This window comes from Panthera leo, chromosome C2, assembly GCF_018350215.1.
Source record: "Panthera leo isolate Ple1 chromosome C2, P.leo_Ple1_pat1.1, whole genome shotgun sequence".
In the NCBI taxonomy this organism is placed as follows: domain Eukaryota; kingdom Metazoa; phylum Chordata; class Mammalia; order Carnivora; family Felidae; genus Panthera; species Panthera leo.
Window position 1 is genome coordinate 67,794,051 of NC_056687.1, and position 22,401 is coordinate 67,816,451.

Consider the following 22,401-nt stretch of genomic DNA (forward strand, 5'->3'; position numbering starts at 1 on the left):
ATAAAAGTTTATGGCTTAACACAGAACCAGCATGGTTTGTTCTCTCTCCCATGCTATATCTTACCCACATATATACATGTGCACTCACACCCATAAGAAGGAACAGTTGGGAGAGCCGACTTTTCAACTCAATTGGAAGTTACTCACCTGACAAGCTCCAAAGGGCTAGCTCCTTTTTTCTTGCCATTTCCTCTTGAACTTCACACAGCATATGTTCAATGTTCATAACCACCTCAACGAGGCTAGCCTGGGCTCCTTTAATCTCTAAAATTACCTTTTCCAGACTGATAATCTCTGAGATAGAGACCCTTAAATTATTCTGAAGCTGAGTCAAAATGTCATGTTCCCTTTTTCCAAGGTAGAGTATATGATAATTCTCAATGATGTGGTGGTCCTGGAGGGTCAGTATCCTTCGGATCCACGCTTGGGCCTCCTTCATCTTTTCCATGTTGCGTCCCATCAGGCTGATGGCAGGAGATTTACTTTTGAGCCCATTTTCTCTTTTCTCCTCTCTGGTCAACTGGGGGACTGAAAAGACTATCATGAACAACCACAGAAGGCAGGTGGGCCTTAAACCGGAGCAGAACAAAACACCAATGCCAATATTTGCCCCGAGGATATCGTGACCACTGCCAGCAGCAGCAACTTCAATTAAGTGCCTAGCTCTGAGAGCTGTGTTGGATACAAAGGAAATCTAAATGTGTGGTTTACAGTCTCCTTGAGAACGGTGGAGCCTGTAAGGGGTTGGCTCTCTCATGTCTTGCTGCTGCTCTGTTGCATTTGTCAATTCACAGGTGAGTTCACCTTGATATCACCCTGGATGTTAACCAACTATTATAGACATACATGCAGTTTGGATTCCATATCACCGCAATAAAATGAATACTGCAATAAAGTGAGTCGAATGAATTTTTTGGTTTCCCAGTGCAGAAAAAAGTTATGTTTACACTATACTTTAGTGTATTAAGTGTGCATTGTGTCTATAAACCAATGTAAATACCTTAATTAAAAAATACTTTGTTGTTAAAAAATGCTAACCATCATCTGAGCTTCCAGTGAGTCATAATCACTGATCACAGATGACCATAACAAACATAATAATAGTGAAAAAGTTTGAAATACTGTGGGAATCACCAAAATGTCATATAGAGACACAAAGTGAGCAAATGCTGTTGGAAAAATGGTACCAACTGACTTGCCCGATGCAGGGTTACCACAAATCTTCAATTTGTAAAAAAAAAAAAAAAAAAAAAGCAGTATCTGTGAAGCTCAATAAAATGAGGTAAGCCTTTATTTCCTGCTGACTGGGAGTTTCCTTAACCTCTTGCTACTACCGAGTTTGAAATCAAACATCTCTGAAAGCCATAGAACTTAAAGAGTAAAAATTCTTTTTGAACAATATGAGTATTTCTGATTGTAAAAATAGTACATTTATTTTTGAAAAATTAGAAAGTTACCCAAGTATAATGAAAGGAAGAACTACTCATAATTCTACTACCTGGGATTCCTCTTTATATATCACCTGTATGGAAAAGGACATGTTACACCTCCACAGAATCTGGAGCTTAGCACTTCCTATTGCTTGACATGGTATATCCCAGCAGAAAAGATAATGGAACTTTATTCCAACCCATGTGGAATAAAGGGGGTACCCATGTGTACCCCTCTCTAAACCCCCCCTCCATAACAAGCAAAGATATATATAAAGAAGAAGAATCTCTTAAATGGAGTAGAGTGACCCTGAACCCAAACTGAAAAAAAAAAAAAAAAAAAAAACTCAGGGGGCAATGTACTAACTGAGAGGAAATTGATAGGTGAGGCAGTATCTAGAATGCATAAAGAATTCTCTCAAATTATCAAGAAAAAGAAAGAACCTAGTAGCCAGCCAGGCAAAAGATTTCACAAAAAAGGAAACACAAAGGGCCCCTATATGTGTGAAAAGATGCTCATCTTCACTGGTAATCAGGCATATGAAAAATTACCCACCAGGTTGGCAAAAATTCGTAAGCCTGACAATACCAAGTTTGTGGAAGGATATAGAGCAGGGGCTCCTGTATATATTCATGATGGACATAAAACTGGAACAACCACTCCTATAATTATATCTTGTAAAGAAATTCTTGCATGTGTGTATCAGGAGATATGTACAAGAAAGTTCACATTCTCATTCATAACAGCAAAAAACTAGAAATGACTCAATTGCTCTTCAACAATGGAATATTATTATAGCAATAAAAAGGAGTGAACTTCAGCTATTCAGAAGAATCTCAAAAACGTATTTTGAAAGGTAAAAGTAAATTGAGCACTTACCATGTTCTAGGCATTGCTCTAAGTGCTTCACATAAATTATTTTGTTCACTCCTAACAACCCTACAGGATAGGGGAGGCTGCTATTAACAGCTCCCTCTTACAAATGAGGAAACTTATTCAGAGTTATTAAGTAACTTGCCCATGGTTATAGGACTAGTAAGTGGTGGTCATGGAGCTAGTAGGTGTGGGCAGTCTGCCTCCCCAGGAGTGATCCCAGGTTAGTAGCGGTAATTAGCTTCTTTTACCCTTACATAACAGTTGGGTGGTACCAGGAACTATGAAATAGTACCAAGATAGACCTAGAAGTAAGAGAGGGAGGGTGGCTTCCTTTGAATAAAAATAAAATCCAATGTTTTAGACTACAGAAGTAACAAGAGTTCTTAAATTGGAGGCATAAGAGCTTGTCTGTTTGTTTTTAACCCTTGTTCTGCTGGGAGCTTATATTACTTTTTAGGAGAAAATAGAAGCAATACATGGTGATATTTCATTTATTCATCACTACCAGAAAAAAAAGAATTGTTCTTCTGGGTAACTACTGGTTCAGATCACTAAGGGATACTCTTCTAGCATCAAAACACATTAGTTATTTATTAGCTAAATTATTTATTTAATTACTTAAATATTTCTAATGAAAACACATTTCCCTGCCTTTCTTGTTCAACTTTTCCTTGTTAACCTGAGATCATCACCATTAACCCATTTTAAATGTCAATTATTGTCCTGTGCTATCATAATTCTTTTATAGTTGCCCTCAAAAATTACTGAAATAACGGGTAACCTCTGGCCCTACTATTCAGGCTAACAACATAGAGACATTTGTATGTTCCTTTTCCATATTATCTTCATCTAAGACTCCTAGCTACCTTTCTTAGATTCAGTGAAGTTCCCCATATATGCACTGCATTTATTTGCTTCTGTGGGTTTTCTTCACCTCGGGTGCCCAACCCCACCAGCTCTTGCCATTGAAAATCTGCCATCCTCAAAGCCTAACTTAGATCCACCTGTCCAAGAAGTCATTCTTGATCCCTTCCGGTCAGAAGGAATCTCTCCCTCCTCTGGGCCACCTGGGTTGTTTGTCCATCCTCTTGCTCATTATTCCATGGCCTTTATTTAATGCTTTGCATTTACAGAACATTTTTCATACATGATCTCCAATTATCCTCACAAAAGTCTGTCATTATCGTTTTACAGATAAATAAGCAGGTTCCTAAGAGGCACAGCCACAGACCACAGCTCTCCAGCACTGCTGGACCACAGCATATCCATAAGCAAACTCTTCTGTTAAAGGGTGTAAGCAAACCATTGTGACCCTACTGGGAAATAGCCTGAGAGTTTCTATTGCTGGTTGAATGTCTAGTGTTTTTAAGATTTATAGAATACTGTAGATTAATACTATTTCTAGAATACTGTAGATGTGTACTATTTCCGAAGTATACATCCTAGCTGTCAGGAGGCAATTCTAACTCCATCAACTCAAACTCCACTAAAGAAAAGGAGTTATGAGACAAAGTTAATCTTTCTCTAACACCAACCAGGATTAGTTTAGTCCTGTGATCCCCAAACCTAGTTCAGCAGCAAAATTGACTAGGGGGCCATTGAAAAATATACATGCTTGGCCCAGACCCAGAGCTCCTGAATCAGAATCTACACAGTTGGGGCCTATACATATTTTTGTTTGTTTGTCTGTTTATTTGTTTAAAGTTTCTGTTATGATCCCAGTGATTACCCAAGTTTGGGTAGCATCAGCTTAATCCATTTATTACTATTTGGTATTACCTAGATGTGTTTTCTAGAATGACTAATGAGTATCTCCATTTAGATGTAACCCCATTCAGAGCAGAAAGAGTAATTGGCTTCGTCATCTTATGAAGGGCAGAACTTTTTCTTAGGGAAAAAGTATAGACAGCTATCTATTAATGGACTACCCACACTGTGGATTACCCACTGTGGCTTAGCTTCTCTCTATTCCTATCATGAAACTGGCCTGAGCAAAAATAGAATCATGATCAGATATAAAGCAGGTTGGTGTCCAAGCAGGAGCATAGCGAAATATATTTGGCTTATTTCTTCTTCTCCCTTCCATTAGTTCAGATGATAAAGAAGAGAATGAATTTCTGGTGGGTAGAGTCTACTTCTAAGGCTGTAAATTTTGTACTCACCACTGTAATTATTGAAACCCCGTAGCCTGGACTTACTCTTTGCCATTTCAGCACTGAAAGCCTGTAAGAAGAAAAACAGGAGAGTCATAAGTGGGGCTTTCAGCCATTGTCATCAAAATCCCTCCGTCTACCTGCACATACCACACCTGACCTCATCCACTCTGTCAATCCCCATTCCCACTGCCACAAATCTAAAGCAGCCTTTTGGTAAGTGCTAGAGAATAGCAATTCCAGCCCCAAATTATGCAGTACCACAATCTATTAGAATATCTTGGGGAAACAAGAATAGAAAAACTGGAAAAAAAAACCAAAATCTGGTATATAAAAAAAAAAAAAAGAATGTGTATTCCAAGGCAAAATATAATCATTCATTCCACAAACATTCATGCTCTGCTTCTTGCATGTTAGACACTGAACTAAAGCTGTGGATGTGTCACTCAAGAAGAGAAATATAGGTAAATGTTCTTATAATTAACAAAACATAAATTCATTTAAAAAAGTTATATGCACACACGTTGTCTGTAGACTGAACAGATGATCAATTCTTGTAAAGTGCTTAAAACTCTACCTGGCACACAGTAAGCGTTCAATGTATGTTAGCTATTGTTGTAATTATTATTACATAATTCTATAGACAAAAAATTGTGTGTGTTGCCACACAGATCCTTTAACAGAGTGTCTTTTTTAAAAACTAATTTCTGCAAGGGTTTGGAGCCACTACCCAGTGTCTTCCTTATCTAAAGTTGATTCAATTGGCAGTAATTACTTCATTGGAAAGACAGTAAATAATGAGGTAAAGACTAGATTTGGCTTTGCACCTGAACTTTAACAATGAAGTTTCTTAATCTGTAGGACATTTTCTTCATCAATTGTATTTGCAGCTGCTATATCCAGAGCAAAAAGCCCTCAGTCGTACCACATTTAGTACCTGGAGAGGTCATGACAGGGTATTTCTTTTGCATCCCTGTCCAAGGACTTGGAAATAAAACAAATGGGATAGCATTATCTGCTGATAAATATAACATCTGTCATATGTAAAATGAATAGAAAACATCTCTCTCTAGAAGTCATTTTCAATACCAGGATGTGGGGCACCTGGGTGGCTCAGTTGGTTGAGCGTCTGACTCTCAATATCAGCTCAGGTCATGATCCCAGGATCTTGGGATCAAGCCCCACGTCTAACTGCACTAAGCATGGAGCCTGCTTGAGTTTCTCTCCCTTTCTCTTTGCCCCTCTCCCCTGCTCTCTCTCTCTCTAAAGTTAAAAAAAAAAAAAGTAAGGATGTTTTACAGGGTTAGAAACAACTAGGCAAGGCTTTTGAACTAAATGTGAAAGAAAATTGTTACTAAGTCAATGTCAATAACATAGAAAGTATGAATAGCAAGCAGATGGTCTGCAAGTGGTTTGGAAAAGTGGACCCAGACAGCAGGTATCTGGCAGATTCAGGGCTGCAGCAACTGTCCATAGCACCTAACGTGAAGGATGTCAGCAGCATGTCCCTAGAGAAGGTATTCCTTACTCTGAGACATTGTGTCTGGCGCAAAGTAGATATGCTATAAATATTTGTTAAATAGCCAAAGGAACGATGATCCATTGACTTTTATAGATACTCTGTTCCATCCAGTAAACCTTATCATCATGAAATACTGGTAGATACGAGTATTTCAGTCAGCTTGGGAGTCATTTACTCACTGTCATTCATGAATTGGAAATTTCTTAAGTGTGTGAATGTAAGTCTCACTTTATTGGAAGTTTGGTATTGGTTGATCTTCTTGAGTCAGGTCAACTCTAAATGTCTGACAAATCCATTCTCTGGAATGCAGGGACCTTGCCAAAGTAATGCCTCCTATAAGAAACTGTGTAAGTTGCTCTCTGCTCTTTCTGAAAACATACCCCTCATTGAAAGGCTTACTTAGGAATAAAATAGGTGCTTATCAGAAGGCTAGAGGTTTATACATATGTGTATACACAAGTCATATTCCAACATGGTTATAATATTGATGAAAACCTGAAGGAATGATCAATGTTCAGGGTATAATATAAATTACTGTGTAAGATATTCCTCACATGAGTCACAAAACTGAAAGATGTATCATCTCGCACGTTATTTTGGTTTTTTTTTAACTTTTTAAATGTTTATTCATTTCCTGAGAGAAAAAGACAGAGTGCAATCAGGGGAGGGGCAGAGAGAGAGGGAGACACAGAATCTGAAGTAGACTCCAGGCTCTGAGCTGTCAGCACACAGCCCGATGCAGGGCTCGAACTCACAAACCGCGAGATGATGACCTGAGTGGAAGTTGGTTGCTTAACCAACTGAGCCACCCAGGTGCCCCTCTCTGTGTTTTTGTTTAGTGGTTAAGAACATACAGGCTTTGAGGTGAGACAGACCCAGGATGAATTCTTGGTTTGCCACTTGCCTAGCTGTGTGCCTATTAACCTCTTTGTATGTTTTCCCGTTTGTAAAATGGGGGTGACAATTGTGGCTTCATCACAGGATTGAAGAGAGGATAAAATGAGACAGCTTCTCCTTAGCATAATACCTGACTGATGCAATACATGGCAGCTATTTCTATTATTAATCCTTAGGAGAGCCCTCAAATTGTGGTTGACCTCTCTACTTCATTTGAACCGCCATGCACATTCTTGTTTGTGTATTGAAGAGAATGAACCTTCTTTTCTAGCTGCAGTTAATTCCCCTTGTAGGGCTATGATACTTAATGAGCAATTCAGGGATATGGTTGGGGCATTTATCTGGGCCCACTGATAGTGCTCTGCTTTTAGGGGGAATTTCATTTAAAAGACAGGATGATTCATTTTGTCTGGAAGGCAGGCTACTTGGCTGGGTAACTCTCCGTCACCTTGCAGGTCAGCTGTGGATGAGACACAGTGGTATACTAGAGCTGGCTGACATTGGCTCACAAGAGCTCACTGAACATTTCTTCTCAACTCCACCTTCAGTGATCTCACATTCAGAGCCTGAAGTCGGCAACGAATATCAGCAAATGCTACAAACCTCCCTGTGTCTAGTCAGGCAGCAAAAGAAATAAGAACATTTACATTTGTTCCAGGAAAGAGCAAGCTAGAATAAGAATAAGTTCGTTTTCTTGTAGGGAGAGATAAAATGGCAACCACCCACATGGAGACAGGCTGGGAGGTGGAAGAGTGAGCAGTCAGAGGACTAGTGTTCGGAGCCACTCTCCCTGCCAGAGCTGAGCAAGGCCCTTTCTACTCAAAACCCAGACACATGCCTGGGAAGTTGCACTAGCACTTGGATGTTGCTATTGGCAGAATCAAAAACATGTCTTGAAAACCTATTTTAAGTTTCTGTATCTTATTTCACTTCCTTTTTTATTCTTCCTTAACATCCTGACAGTGTCTTCTCAAAGTGCCAGCTAAGCAAAAATAAAGCACAGAGACGGTACTTTAAAGGCAGAACAGCACAGCACTATATACTAATTATGCTGACTATATCAGGGAACTTTTCACAGGTTAGAAACTCAGCTTAATCTGTCCACTCTAAAACAAAAAGCTGAGCTGAAGTGAAAACAAAGGAAGCTGGACACACAGATCTCTGCACTCAGACACATGGACACCCTCTCCTACACACACATCCCTCCCTTTTGCATCAGAACACAACCAACTTCCCTCTGAGGTCATCTACATAGAACTTAAGAAACAACAGATTGAATTTGGGGACAGTACCAAGGACATGGCAAAAGCTGCCAAATATATCTGTGCCGTGAAAGAATTTATAATCTAATTGGGGAAAAAAGATAGCAAATGAGTCATTTAATTTAGTATACAGTTCAGCATTCAGTGTGTCACAGCCCCTTACAGCTGATACAACAACAGCGGACCTTCATGAAGGGCTTATCTGTATGCCAAGTACCGTTCTAAGTGTCTTATGTGTATATGCTCATTTAATGCTCACAACAGCTCCCTACGAGGGTAGTTATTATTCCCACTTTATTTTACTTTTTTTTTTTTTTCAAATAAGCTCTACGCCCAGTTCTACAGACTCGAACTCATGACCCCAAGATCAAGAGTCACATGCTCTACCAACTAAGCCAGCCAGCTGCCCCTATTATCCCACTTTAAAGATAAGGAAATTGAGGCACAGAAAAGCAAATTAACTTGCCCAAAGAAGTTGATTGGAGAGAAGATAAAGAATTTGTTTTAAATATGTTGGATTTAAGATGACAATCAGATAACCAAATGGAAATGAGAGAGGGTTAGGTGTACAGGTCTGAAGGTGACTCAGAAGACAGGACTTTGCAGAAGTCATGGTAGAAGTTGTAAGAATACTTGTGTTCTTGTAGGGAGAGAGAAGAGAGAGGAGCAGAGGACCTCATACTAAAACTAGAAACTTGCTTACCGTTGAGGAGCAGAGGGAAGAATAAATGTCAACAAAGGAAAAGAGGGAAGTTAGGTAGCAGTGAAAAGATGGCTTCTATAATGACATTCTTTACTAGGTCAGAGATGGGCAATTTACAAAAATTAAATTCACCAAGTTAGAATATCACTGTGTTGTACAGGTGCTTAGCTCATGTCTTCACAGGAGATACTAAACAGATGTTACTGAGTGAATGAATGAATGAATGAACGAACTACAAGACGTTTCTAAGATATTAACTTACATTATAGACCTCCAGTTCTTCTGGAAAGATCACAAACTTTACGGTTAATTGTTTTTTCAAATGGCATTTGGCAAACTTTAAAACTTCATTAAACATAATCTTAGCTGCTATATTCATCCATATACCAATGCTTCCAGTCCCAAGGGCAGGAAAGGAAATGGAAGTGATATTTAATTCAAGGCATTTCTGCAAACATTCATTCACTGCCATTCCCAGTGTCTGTAGGAAAAACAGATCAGCCTTTGAGTCAAAATAAAATTTCACTTACCCCTTGATTCCCCCATATTTTATAATGCCAACCTCCCACTCTCCCTCAGGATCATGTCCATTCCTCCTCAGAGAGCAGGAAAGGCCCCCACTCCATGGGGAACCCATTGCAGCCATAAGGTTAGATGATGATGAGATGATGAGAGGTTAGATGATGAGAAATAATTGAGGGTCTGTTTTATCCTCTTCAGGACATTTGGGCACTGTGATTTCTCCCAGTTAATGTAGCCTTGCCCATCTCCCCAGGTCAGGTCAGAGACCCAAACATCAGTTTATCCCCACTTACCTGCCACTTCCAGGTCAAAACAAAGAGCTCTTGGAAGTTTAATAAAGGAGACAGAGGGTAAAATAAGCAAGCAGCTTTATCCAGGGTCTTTAAGATACGTCCTAATGTCCTATGTAATTTCTCCTCAAGAAGTGCTAATATATTTGGCACATTTAAACTTTCCATCAACATTTCAACATCCAGACTGAATACGAGTACAGGAAGGTTGTCTGTGGAAGAGCCTCAGAAAACTGAGGGGTAGAGAGTGACTGGAGGACCAGTTTGGGTTTAGAGGGCTCTTACTCAAAGGACCAGAAATGGTGACAAAATAAAGTCAGAGAAGGGGACTGTTTGCCTTTCTCCACATCTGAGGGGGTACCCCCTACTCTTTAAATTTTATTTATTTATTTATTTATTTATTTATTTAGAGAGCAGGGGAGGGGCAGAGAGAGAGATGGAGAGAAAGAATACCAAGTAGGTTCCACACTATCAGCACAGAGCCCAATGTGGGGTTCAAACCTACAAACCATGAGATCATGACCTGGGCTGAAATCAAGAGTTGGATGCTCTGGGGTGCCTGGGTGGCTCAGCCGGTTGAGCATCGGACTTGGGCTCAGATCATGATCTCGCAGTTCGTGAGTCCAGCCCTGCACTGGGCTCTGTGCTGACAGCTCAGAGCCTAGAGCCTGCTTCGGATTCTGTGTCTCCCTCTCTCTCTGTCCATTCCCTGCTCATACTCTGTCTCCCTCTGCCTCTCAAAAATGAATAAATGTTAAAAAAAATTTTTTTTTAATTAAAAAAAAAAAGAGTTGGATGCTCAACCAATTGAGCCACCCAGGCACCCCATCCCCCTACTCTTTAATGTGTACATTGTATGTGCCTCAGGTGAAGAGCTGGCCAGAAAGCCAATCTCTCTCTACCACAGGCATAGGTGGGAAGATACCTTAGGTAATAGATTTACCTGGAATAATGCTGGAAGGGAAATCCCAGATCCTTCTGGCATTTAACAGATGGAGGGAAATATGGAGAGGCTGAATTCCAGGCCCTCTTACGAAAAGGCTGACAGGGTCATGGTGTGGTGAGGTGAGTGGGTGTGTAGACTGAGGGAGCCCTGCTCTTTCCATGTCTCTTTGCTCACTTACAATCTAGACACGGGTTATGTAATATTTTAAATTAAACTTTTCTTTTAATTTTTTAAATGTTTATTTATTTTTGAGAGAGACAGAGACAGAGAGACAGAGCATGAGCAGGGGAGGGGCAGAGAGAGAAGGAGACACAGAATCCAAAGCAGGCTCCAGGCTCTGAGCTGTCAGCACAGAGCCCAAGGTGGGGCCCGAACCCATGAACCGTGAGATCATGACCTGGGCCAAAGTCGGACGCTTAACCAACTGAGCCACCCAGGCATCCCTTAAACTTCTTAAGATAACTTGTGACAACACCTTTTCCATATTTCAGGGTGGTAGAAAATGAGGACTATCCCACTTAACAACGTTTAATAAACGTAATGACATGATGGAAATCCAGAAAGACTACACAGACTATGGAACTATGTAAAGACAAACTTATTTTGCACTTACTGTTGTCAGTTTGGGGTATCTTAAATGCCATAACACATGGTATACATATTGACAGGACAATTTAAATCCTTTTGTGATCAGTACCAACTGAGACTCTTGAGGTATCTCAGTAATTTTTTGGTTAAATTCCAATTCTATTTCTTCTCCTGCTTGTTGTAGAATTGATGTCGACACGGGTCCGAACTTAAGACCATACAGTGGATTTACAGAATTAACAATTACATCTGTCTGAAAAGAAAAAAAAAATGGATAGGAATCTTTGTTAAATTACTCTTTCTTAAATTTTATTTTGCTGAGGAGCTTTTTAAAATACTGTTGAAGACCCTAAATTCACAAAATATCATTTGACAGTGGATAGAAACTCTTAAGTCCAAAGAATGACCATTTGATTGCCATGAGTCCATTTGTCCGATTCAGAAATTAGGTAAAATGTATAAATGATACAATTTTTATTGCAAACATCTGTCAGCTCCTTGCTGCCTTATACACCCTATATTCCAAAATTCTAAGCATCTCCTGTGATTTGCTTTAACCTTTATCAAGAAATGGTTTCATTCCCTGCCCCATTTTACTATTTTTGTGTGAATTCTGTTTTGTTTTACAGAGAGTAGAAATAAAATTTCTCAGCAAATTTCTACCTCCTGATGTTTTTATTTATATTTTTAAAATTTTTTTAATGTTTATTTATTTTTGAGAGAGACAGAGTGTGAGTGGGGGAGGGGCAGAGAGAGAGAGAGGGAGACACAGAATCTGAAGCAGGCTCCAGGCTAGCAGCAAAGCTGGAACTCACAAACCTGTGACATCATAATTTAAACCCAAATTGGCCACTTAACTGACTGAGCCACCCAGACGCCCCCTGATGTTTTTATTTTTAAGGTAAGCAGTACATGGTTAAAGAAAGTACAAATGAGTTGAAAAAAGTCTTCAGTGGAAATAGGCCTCCCTCGTGCTGGGTTCCCTGGATGCCTCACTCACCCACCTGTCCTACAGGCAACTGCTCTTACCAGTTCTTTGTCTGTCCTTTCAGCAATGAGCTGCACATACACATGGGCTGTATTTTCAGTAAAATCACCTCCTAGGCATCCCTGAGAGCTGTGTGACAGGGGGTGGTGGCCTTATTTCCCCTCATGCTCAAATCCTCCTAAATCATCCTGATGGCTTTGGCCCTCTTTGCGGGCAACCCAGGTACTTTTCATGGATGTTAATGAATGCTTCGTTTTGAAAGTGCGATCGGAATTTCCAATCTGGGGGCACTGGCACCCTTTAAAAATTTTATAGTTCTTGGGGCGCTTCGGTGGCTCAGTCAGTTAAGCGTCTGACTTCAGCTCAGGTCATGATCTCACAGCTTGTGGGTTCGATCCCCAAGTCAGGCTCTGTGCTGACAGCTCAGAACCTAGAGCCTGCTTCAGATTCTGTGTCTCCTTCTCTCTCTCTCTGCCCCTCCCCAACTCACACTCTGTCTCTCTCTCTCTCAAAAAATAAATAAAACATTAAAAAAAAATTTTTTTTTAATTTTATGGTTCTTAATGGTGGTGGCAATAAGTAAATAGAATAAAATTTTAAGGTCCTTAATGGTGCTGGCAGTAAGTAAATAGAATAAAATTTTACTTTTATAAAAATAAAAGTAAACTGAAAGGGGTAAGTTATTCAACTAGGATATCTCCATTTTAATTTTAAAAAAGTTTTTTTAATGTTTATTTATTTGTGAAAGAGAGAGAGACAGAGAGCGAGGGAGACACAGAATCCGAAGCAGGCTCCAGGCTCCCAGCTGTCAGCACAGAGCCTGACACAGGGCTTGAACTCATGAACCGTGAGATCATGACCTGAGCTGAAGTCAAATGCTTAACCGACTGAGCCACCCAGGTGCCCCTCCACTTTAATTTTAAAGTGGCATATTAATGGGGCACCTGGGTGGCTCAGTCGGTTAGGCATGTGACTCTCAGTTCCGGTTCAGGTCATGATCTCACTGTTTCATGAGTTCAAGCCCTGCGTTGGGCTCTGCATGATAATCGGAGCCTGCTTGGGTTTCTCTCTCTCTCTCTCTCTCTCTCTCCCCCTCGAACTCTCTGCCCCTCCCCTGCTCACACTGTCTCCGTCTCTCTCAAAATAAATAAACTTAAAAAATTTTTTTAAGTGGCATATTAATGACTTATTGAATAAATGTTTCATCTTGTGGGGTGGGTCCCCTCAGTCTTCTTCTCTAATTGTCTTGCTGGCGATTTGGGGTATTTTCTCACTTATGATTAAGTCTATTTGATTGTGGCCATAGGAGAAACTTAAGTGTGACATCACTGGTCAGAAATAAAAAGAATATAGCCTTATATTCTTTCTCTTCCTCTTCCCTGCTGCCCCTTAACTTTTTCATCAATAATTTGCTGAACACCTAGATGCATGCATGCCCAGACTGGGCCCTGGGGCCACAGAGATGAACAAGTCATGATCCCCATCCTTAAGGTGCTCTGCCCAACAGGGGAGCTTCACTAACCCAGAAATATCCAGGTTCATGTTACCCTGATTGTCTCTCCTCCTTGCCAGGGCCCTCACTTTTGTGCCCAATGAGCCCTGGCTAAATGCTAAGTTACCCTCTGTATTCTCCACAACCCCTGACACATAGCAGTATACTAAGTATACAACTTACAGCTTCACCAGATCTCCTGACTGGTCCTGACCAGTCCTGACTTGTCTCGTCCATTATTTTCAGTCTGTCACCACTTCTGCGTCTCTCTGATCAAGTCCTTCTAAGCAGCCAGGCTGCCACTCTCATCAGTTTATACCCATCATAACTTGAGATCAAATTCAAAACCCATGTCTCCTGAAGTAATCTTTCTTGGTCTACTACATTCTTGTCACAAATTTACATACTCTTAAATACTGCGAATTTATTTTGTATTGAGACTTTTTTGTTTAATAATGATAGGTTGCTTCAGAAATGTTCAGATGGTTTGTTTCCCCAATGGGATTTTTCAAATAGAGAATTTTTTTCTTACATAAAAAGAGGATAATAGGGGCGCCTGGGCGACTCAGTCTGTTAAGCATCTGACTCTCGATATGCGTTCAGGTCCTGATCTCACGGTCGTGAGATTGACCCCCACATCAGGCTCTGTGCTAAGTGTGGAGCCTGCTTATGATTCTCTCTCTCCCTCTCTCTCTGCCCCTTCCCCACTCACACTCTCTCCTCCTCAAAATAAATAAATAAACATTTTTAAAAAGTATAATAGATTTCAAGTTCCTTGGAATCAAAGATTGCTCTATTTCCTCATGCTACCTAAGAATAATGACAATAATAATCATAAATAGTTATCATGTGCCAAGCTCTATTCTAAACATTTTATGTGTATTGATTCATGCTCTAAGATATAAGTGCTATGATTATTCTCATTTTACAGGTGGGGAGACCCAGGACCGAAGACAAATGAACTCGATTCGGATCACCCAGTTAGCAAATGGCACAGCTGGCATTCAAATCCAGAGGGACTGTCTCTGAAGTTCATACTCTTAGCCTTAACAAGACGCTTTCTAAACAGCATCTGAAATAGTATGTATTAAGAAAAATACCTGAGTGGTTCGTTTGGTTAAGTGTCCAACTCTTGATTTGGACTTAGGTCATGAACTCATAGCCCATGAATTTGAGCCCGAGTCAGGCTCCACACTGACAGTGCAGAGGCTGCTCAGGATTCTCTCTCTCTCACTTTCTCTGCCCCTCTCCCATTTGTGCTCCCCATACCTGCCTGTCTCTTTCTCAAAATAAGTAAACAAACATTAAAAAAAAATACTTGGTAGGTAACCAGGGATCTCCTTTGGCAGTGCAAGAGATCAGAAACAAAGACTCACCTCCTGCTGTTCAATGTAGCCCTGGACAATCTGGAGAGTCAAATTGTTTACAATAATCGTGTTGACAGGTGGGGTGGCTTCTTGGTTCACCCGGGCTCCTGGCTTGTTCACCCCTAGGATTACTTCTGAAGCATTTTTAAAGGCAACAACAGTAGGGTACTCATTGCTTACCAGGTGAATTTCTTTCAAATTACCAGCCAGTTGCTTCCTTTGGAAATAAAAACTGATAGTTTCCACAATGGTCTGTGTACACAAGTCCAGAGGGAACTGGAAAATCCCAGAGCTCAGGGCTGGAATCGCTACTGTCTCAACGTCTGACTCGGTAAGGGTGACATAATTCAGAATATTTCTAATGGCCTTCTGCAGCTTACAGACACATCTCTGACGATCTTTTGCCACCCACCGGGGCCCGACAGCATGGATAATTAACTTGCAGGGAAGTCTCCCTGCTCTTGTGATAACTATGTTACCAGTTGGTATTTTACCAAATCTGGAAATAAACCTTCGGCTCTCCTCTTGGATTTCAGGGCCTCCAGCATTCACCAGGGCCTGGGCCAGGCCTCCTGCGTGAATAAGTTCTTCATTGGCTGCGTTCACCACAGCATCAACAGTGTGTCTGGTGAGGTCATCCCTCCAAACAGATAACTCCAACCCAGGAATGAGCATTTCTCTGAAGACTTGCAGAGACTCACTGTTACCTTCTGGGGATGGAGAGATGAGGGTACAGATACAGTCAAATTTATTCTGAAGGACTTCACACAGCTGACTCTCATTATTTTTTAAAATTGTGAAGACATTGTGATCAATGGGAATTTGCCAACCATAGCCTTCTTCAAGAGTGGCAGTCTCTGGAAAAGGAGAGAGAATAAAAAATAAATGAGCAAGGGTTCCTTTGCAAAGGATGTAATTCCATTTCACACCAGGACACTGAGCTTCCCACGTGCAAAAGAGATGAACTTCCTCTCGCCCCCTTCCTGGTTCTCTTTTTCAACCAGACATGTAACTAGACCACGTATATACAAGAGTTGTTCATGAGAGGTCACCTATAAAGTGCTTAGTTTTGTGTCTGGCACACAGTAAGTACTCAGTAAATGGTAGGTTACAGTGATGGTGGTGAGAAAACTATGTGTATGGGGACTCCCGAATTCCTAAAATCCATGTAAATACGGTGATTCTGGGAACCCATGCTTAAGGCCTATGTATGGGAAAGGACCTAATTATGAGTCAAATATATATGGAGGCTTTATTCCTAACTTGTTTGCTTTTGTCAGTGTCTCAGTTTGGGTTCTTTTAAAGCAGGCTCTGAAATAAGGATTTGAGTGTAAGTTTATTCGGGAGGTGACCCTAGAAAACACCAGGGGTGGGTGAGGATGAGGAGGGTGGAGTGAAAAGGAAGTAAGACCTGCAAGGAAGGAAATGAATACAGGGTGTGTTACAAAGCAAATGAAGTTTCACTTCACTAGGGGGCAGTGCAGATCATGTGTCTCAGTTCTACTACCAGAGGGGTAAAACCTGATATTTATTCAACTTCCATCAGTCACCGGTTGAGGATGCTTCTGTGGGGGCATGGTCCAGCAAGTGTGTGGAGCACTGATAGTGCTACAGTAAATGATTCTTCATCATACTCTACTTTCATGGCACAATTCTGGTGGAATTAAACCTAAGAAGTATTTTTATTGTATGTGGCAGATAAGATGTGCTGCTCGGACCCCCCTCCCCCAAACTTCAATGCAGTTATGAAGGGAGGAATAGGGTAAGGTAACAGCTTCCAGTTGTTAGTCGTCCCTCAGGGTCCATGTCAGCTTTCCAGCCAAGGTCACAGTATCCTCAGGGTGGCACCCATCAACGGCTGAGCCCGGTCATTCACGTTCAACATAGGGCTTCTGTAATGGGTACTTTCAGGCTGGCAGAGCTCTGCCAGGTTTTCATTATAGTCTCCACCACCCAGTCTGGTTTCTTTTCTTTTCCTTTCACAATAAACCTTGTGTACCCCTAACTCCATCTCAGTTTCTGCTTCCTGGAGAAACCAACCTGTGACACTGTATTTCATGAAGCCTAAGCCATCATTATCACATGCCACTGAGAGAGGAAACAACGATGCCAGTTAAGCCAAGGCACTCTACTGACCGTTAGGGAGTAACCCTATTTCAGAGATGTGAAAAAATGTGTGTCACAAAACAGATAAAATAGTAAGTAATTACATTTTACTTCAACTCCCATTTTTAATCTGAGCCACCTAGAAAGATCTCTGGTGGCCTCAGTCTCTGGTGGCAGCATATGAATAGTCAAATCAAGTTGGCCTGTGCTTTGTTCAAAAATCTCACATGGGCCACTCCTGTGATTAGGCAGGTTCCATTCGGCTCATAAAACTTGCTAAGCACAAGGACAATCAGTGGGTCACTTCTGGCCAATATCAGCTCTGGGGCTGTGGTCAGTAGAGTCTCACATCTGGTGGGCAAAGCAAAAGATCAATGGGAGCACTAAGAGAATACGCCTGCTGGTGTCACACTGCCCCTGAAGCAGTCTCCCTTCTGAGGAATGTGCTGGGTCACCATGATGTCCTCTCACACCTGAGCACCTGGGAAGGGAGGACACATTCTGCTTCTAGATTCCCCTTTCTCCAAGGAGGAAAGGCCTAAGCAGAGATCCGTCGAAACAAGAGTGAGGTGATCCTACCTGATTTCTCACTGTAAGCCACTGCTCCAGGACCCTGTGATAAATAAAATGGTTTTTAAAAAATTGCAAATGAACGACTACAGAATTACTTATAACAATTACAGCCTAATAAATACATAGCAACAAAAACCCCACAAAAAGCACTAAGTTTGAGGGGGAAGGGGAACACGTGTTTGTTTAATCTGTGTACCTGACATACTTGAAATACTAAATGTCCCAGCAAACACTGACCCTACCCTACTTCCCTGAAGGCCAATGAACTTCTAATTCAGGGTGAGATGAAGGGTTGGAGATTAACACTTGAAAAGGTCCAAAGGTCACAAACCAAAATGACCCCAAACTCCCAGAGAGGCCTCCAATCTCCAAAGGTTTGCGGGGTTTCACTAGACAAAACAGGAGACATGGGCACATGAACCTCATCAGCTACACCTCCCCATCTACCAGTAAGGACCTACTTTCAATGGTTTATTTCAGGACACAAGCCTGAACATAGAATTTTCAGTTTAAACTCATGAGGTGCCTTTTCTCTATTCTCTGATTTTCAGTCCTCTCCTATCTTCCCCAACTCATCCTGCAAAGGCAGAATTGCTGAATGAGTAGATAGAATCAAAACGATACTGAGATGACATTTTTTTAAAAATCACCCATCCTTGGGGCACCTGGGTGGCTCAGTGGGTTAAGTGTCTGACTCTTGATCTCAGCTCAGGTCTTGATCTCAGAGTCAGGAGTTCAAGCCCCATTGAGCTCCGTTTGTTTGAAAAGCAAACAAACAAACAAACAAACCACACCCATTCTCATGTTGACTCTGTTGCTTACATTAGCACATTCTTGATTGCCCATCTCTCACATGGTGCAAGGTAAAAACTTTCATTGGGCTATTAAAACCAAAGAAGAATGCCAAGTAGAACTAAAGACCCCAGGATTCTGTTACAGGAAAAACTATTCACGTGCTGATCAAAGTTCATCATGTGTAGATACTTACACTTTCTACCTTGGAAAAGTCCATCCTCTAGGCCCCTGGGGTCTTTAACCGCTTATACTCTGTTTTGTGTTTCCAAGCATAAACTTGTCATTCCCAAATATGGTTGCCTGCTTCTAGGAATGAATAGAAACGATGAAATAAGCACGGACTAGTTTCTCAGGGAATTTGCTAAGAATACACCATAGGAAGACTAAATATGATTTCTGATCTTGAGTAGTTTTTAATTTCATTGGTGAAGAAGCACACATTGTTTTTGCTGCTGTTGTTGCTGTTCGTTCGCCTTCTATCCTTCACAGAGAGGTTCCAGTTGAAACCTTCCCCGTAGTTCAGAGAAAGAAAAGAGCTATGTGGACAACAGCAGGGAAACCTTTATGGGAAGAGGCAAGGGCAGAGCCAGGCCTTGAAACATGGAGCAAGCTTTTACATATCTAGGAGAGGAGGATGAAACCAAGAGGTAGGATTGAGAACTGCATTCAAAAGAAAAAAAAATGACGAAAAACCGGACTTACGAGTGCATGAAGACGCCTGAAGGGTATCTGAAGAAAGAAGAAATTGTGCTTGTGCCAGTGAAGAGTGTGTGTTACTAAGTTTGTGATAAATATCCTTGATCAAAGTACAAAGCGGAATGTCAGGGGCGCCTGGGTGACTCATTCAGATGAGCAGCTGGCTGACTCTTGGATTTTGGCTCAGGTCATGATCTCACAGTCGTGGGATTGAGCCCTGCCTGGGCTCCGTGCTGGCAGGATGGAGCCTGCCTGGGATTCTCTCACTCTCTGCCCCTCACCCACTTGTGGTCTCTCTCAAAATAAATAAGACTTAAAAAAAGGGGGGGGATATTCTGGATAAAAATCAGAAACTCTCAAAAAATGTATCTTAAAAATTGTCCCTCTAATAGGGAGGAATTGAAGACTGGCAAGTTTTAGGAGAATGATGATGGCAATGCTTGAAGATACAGTTGCTCACCTTTGTTGCCCACATAGTTGCCTTCAGGCCTCTGAAATGATTTCTAATGCCTCTGTTGCAGAAAACTTTTGTTGCACTATCGACAGCAGCACAGCACTATCATTCTTTTATTGATTTATTGATTTACTGATTTATTTATGAGAGTGAGAGAGCGAGAGAGCATGAGCCAGGGGAGGGACAGAGAGAGAGAGGAAGACACAGAATCCGAAGCAGGCTCCAGGCTCTGAGCTGTCAGCACACAGCCCAACGTGGGGCTCAAACTTACAAACCATGAGAGCATGACCTGAGTGGAAGTTGGATGCTTAACCAACTGAGCCACCCAGGCGCCCCCCCAGAGCACTAATTATTCTTAAGAATCAGGAAAAGTTGGGGCGCCTGGGTGGCGCAGTCGGTTAAGCGTCCGACTTCAGCCAGGTCACGATCTCGCGGTCTGTGAGTTCGAGCCCCGAGTCAGGCTCTGGGCTGATGGCTCGGAGCCTGGAGCCTGTTTCCGATTCTGTGTCTCCCTCTCTCTCTGCCCCTCCCCCGTTCATGCTCTGTCTCTCTCTGTCCCAAAAATAAATAAAAAAAAAAAAGTTGAAAAAAAAAATTAAAAAAAAAAAAAAAGAATCAGGAAAAGCAGCAAGTCCAATAGAATCCCAAAATGCAACGACAAGATACATTTCTGCCTTTAGAGGGCACTGCTGTTTTCACAAAAGAAGGATGGCTTCAGTGTCTGCTTGGCTATGGGCTTCCAGTGGGCTTTTGCTTTAGATGCTGTTGTACTTGTTTTTCCTTCAGATCTAGGGATTTTCCTTGAAGACCTAGGGATAGACTTGGCAGTGGGAGTGGGGTTCACTTAAGCCCAAAGAAATTAGAAACAAGGAACATATTGCCCCATTCAGTCTCTTCCAATTTAAAAACAACAGTAAGAACAAATGCCTTCCCGATTTTCCATCATTGGTTCCTATTCTTTCTCTCCGTGGGTAGTATGAAGGAGTTGGCTCTCCTCTTATCCATCTGCACGCTCGGCACACTGTAGTCTGGCTCTCCATCTCACCCCAGCACTCCTCCATATGGTTAATCTCAGCAGTCTATCTTTTGTCTTAATCTTTACTTGACGGTTCTCTACAGCATTTCATTCTTTGTTTCCTGAAACTCTGCCTTCTTGGCTTCTCCTATGCCAACTTCCCTGGGTTCTTTTGTTACCTCTCACCTTGCCTTTACAGGCCTTTTGCCTGGATTCACTTCCATGGTCTACTCTTTAATTGAATGCCCCAGAAATCTGTCTGACCGGTGCTTCTCAGCTCATTCGACCCACTCTCCAAGGGTGATCACATCCACTCTCAAGGCTCCAACTCACCAGTCACAAATATGACTTCCATACCTATCTCTCTCTAGGCTATGCTTCTCCTGATCCTCAATTTTCAACTTCACCTGGATGTCCCATAGTCCCCTCACACACAGCCTCTGCAAAACTGGACCCATAATCTCTCCCTCCCTACTCCCTAACCCCTACTGTTCTCACCAGCCCCTCCAAAATCCACACATTATCTCCTGGATTCCACAGTACAGTAAATGATATACCATTTTCCCACTCAAATCAGAAATCTAGAATCTTCTCCATTGTGCCATATTCAACCCATCACTGGGTCCTGACCACCTAAATTACTTTCACATTTGCCCCTACTCTCCTTGCCCACTGACAAAATTTCATTTCAGGGCCTCAGAGCCTGTTGCCTTGAGGCAATACATTCTTTTTAAAGATTGAAATGTAGGGGCTCCTGGGTGGCTCAGTCAGTTAAGCTTTAAGCATCCAACTCATGGTATCAGCTCAGGTCATGATCTCACAGTTCGTGAGTTCAAGCCCCACATCAAGCTCTGTGCTGTCAGCACAGAGCCTGCTTGCAATTTTCTCCCTCCTGTGCATGCGCGTGCACTCTCTCTCTCTCTCTCTCAAAATAAATAAATAACCTTAAAGAAAATAAAGATTGAAATGTATTCAAGTTTACACTTTATTGTTTGAGCAGGTATAATGTTTACTGGTTCACATTTACAACAAATTGAAAAGTCTCCCTCCTGTACCCCTAAGCTTCCTTCCCAGATGCAATCAATGTTATTAGCTTGTCGTGGATCCTTTCAGAGGCATTTTTACACACAAGGTAGCATCTTTTACACACTCTTCTGCATTTTGCCTTTTTCATGTCATGTATCTTTGAGATCTTTCCATGTTACCACATAAAGGGTTTCTTCATTCTTTTTGCTGCTTTTTACATTCTATTGTATAGATGCACTATAAGCTATTAAACTTTTAGGTCTCCCTATTTATGGATAGTTAAGGAGTTCCCAATCTTCTGCTATTGTAATAAAGGCTGTAAAGAACAACTTTGTACTTAGGTCAATTGACACAGGTGTTAACTGATCAATGAGCATATACTTTTAAAAATATGGGTACTAAAAAAACTTGAAATTACCTACATACCTCCTATCCTATTTCTATTGGTCGGCATTGACCCAGACACTTCCTCTGTCCCATCTCACCTCCTCCAAGACCAAGTGCCCCTCCCTCTGTGCTTCAGACCCAGGGATCCTAGTGCCTCAGATGCTCCCCACCCCTCACTCTTAATTAAGATTCTGCTTCCAACTTACTCTTGGAGGCCTTCAAAAGATTTTGCTTCTTTATTCACAAGTCCACCTTCCTTTCCCAGCCCCTGAGGTCAGGGCCTCTGCTCTCATCTTTATTCCCTGGTACTTA

The 22,401-nt window shown here is 41.5% G+C and overlaps 1 protein-coding gene and 1 long non-coding RNA gene across 5 annotated transcripts in view; one reads left to right on the top strand and one right to left on the bottom strand.

Moving 5' to 3' along the window:
- The window catches only part of PARP9 (poly(ADP-ribose) polymerase family member 9), a 62,714-nt gene that overhangs the window by 12,739 nt on the left and 27,574 nt on the right, over window positions 1–22,401 (bottom strand). For 2 of the 4 annotated variants that reach the window (XM_042903731.1, XM_042903730.1), the window contains exons 2-8: window positions 18,705–18,817; window positions 17,723–17,756; window positions 15,047–15,894; window positions 11,216–11,443; window positions 9,107–9,325; window positions 4,470–4,530; window positions 148–528 (exon numbers count right to left, since the gene is read on the bottom strand). In XM_042903731.1, the coding sequence (XP_042759665.1) occupies window positions 148–528; window positions 4,470–4,530; window positions 9,107–9,325; window positions 11,216–11,443; window positions 15,047–15,894; window positions 17,723–17,756; window positions 18,705–18,728 (1,795 nt within the window). In that variant the 5' untranslated portion in view covers window positions 18,729–18,817. The remainder of the gene's footprint in view (window positions 1–147; window positions 529–4,469; window positions 4,531–9,106; window positions 9,326–11,215; window positions 11,444–15,046; window positions 15,895–17,722; window positions 17,757–18,704; window positions 18,818–22,401) is intronic. The other 2 variants (XM_042903732.1, XM_042903733.1) reach the window with 2 other exon arrangements.
- Window positions 12,052–15,659, top strand: LOC122198875. The gene is made up of 3 exons (XR_006193196.1): window positions 12,052–12,091; window positions 14,602–14,750; window positions 15,574–15,659. It is a non-coding gene; the product is annotated as an uncharacterized LOC122198875 (long non-coding RNA).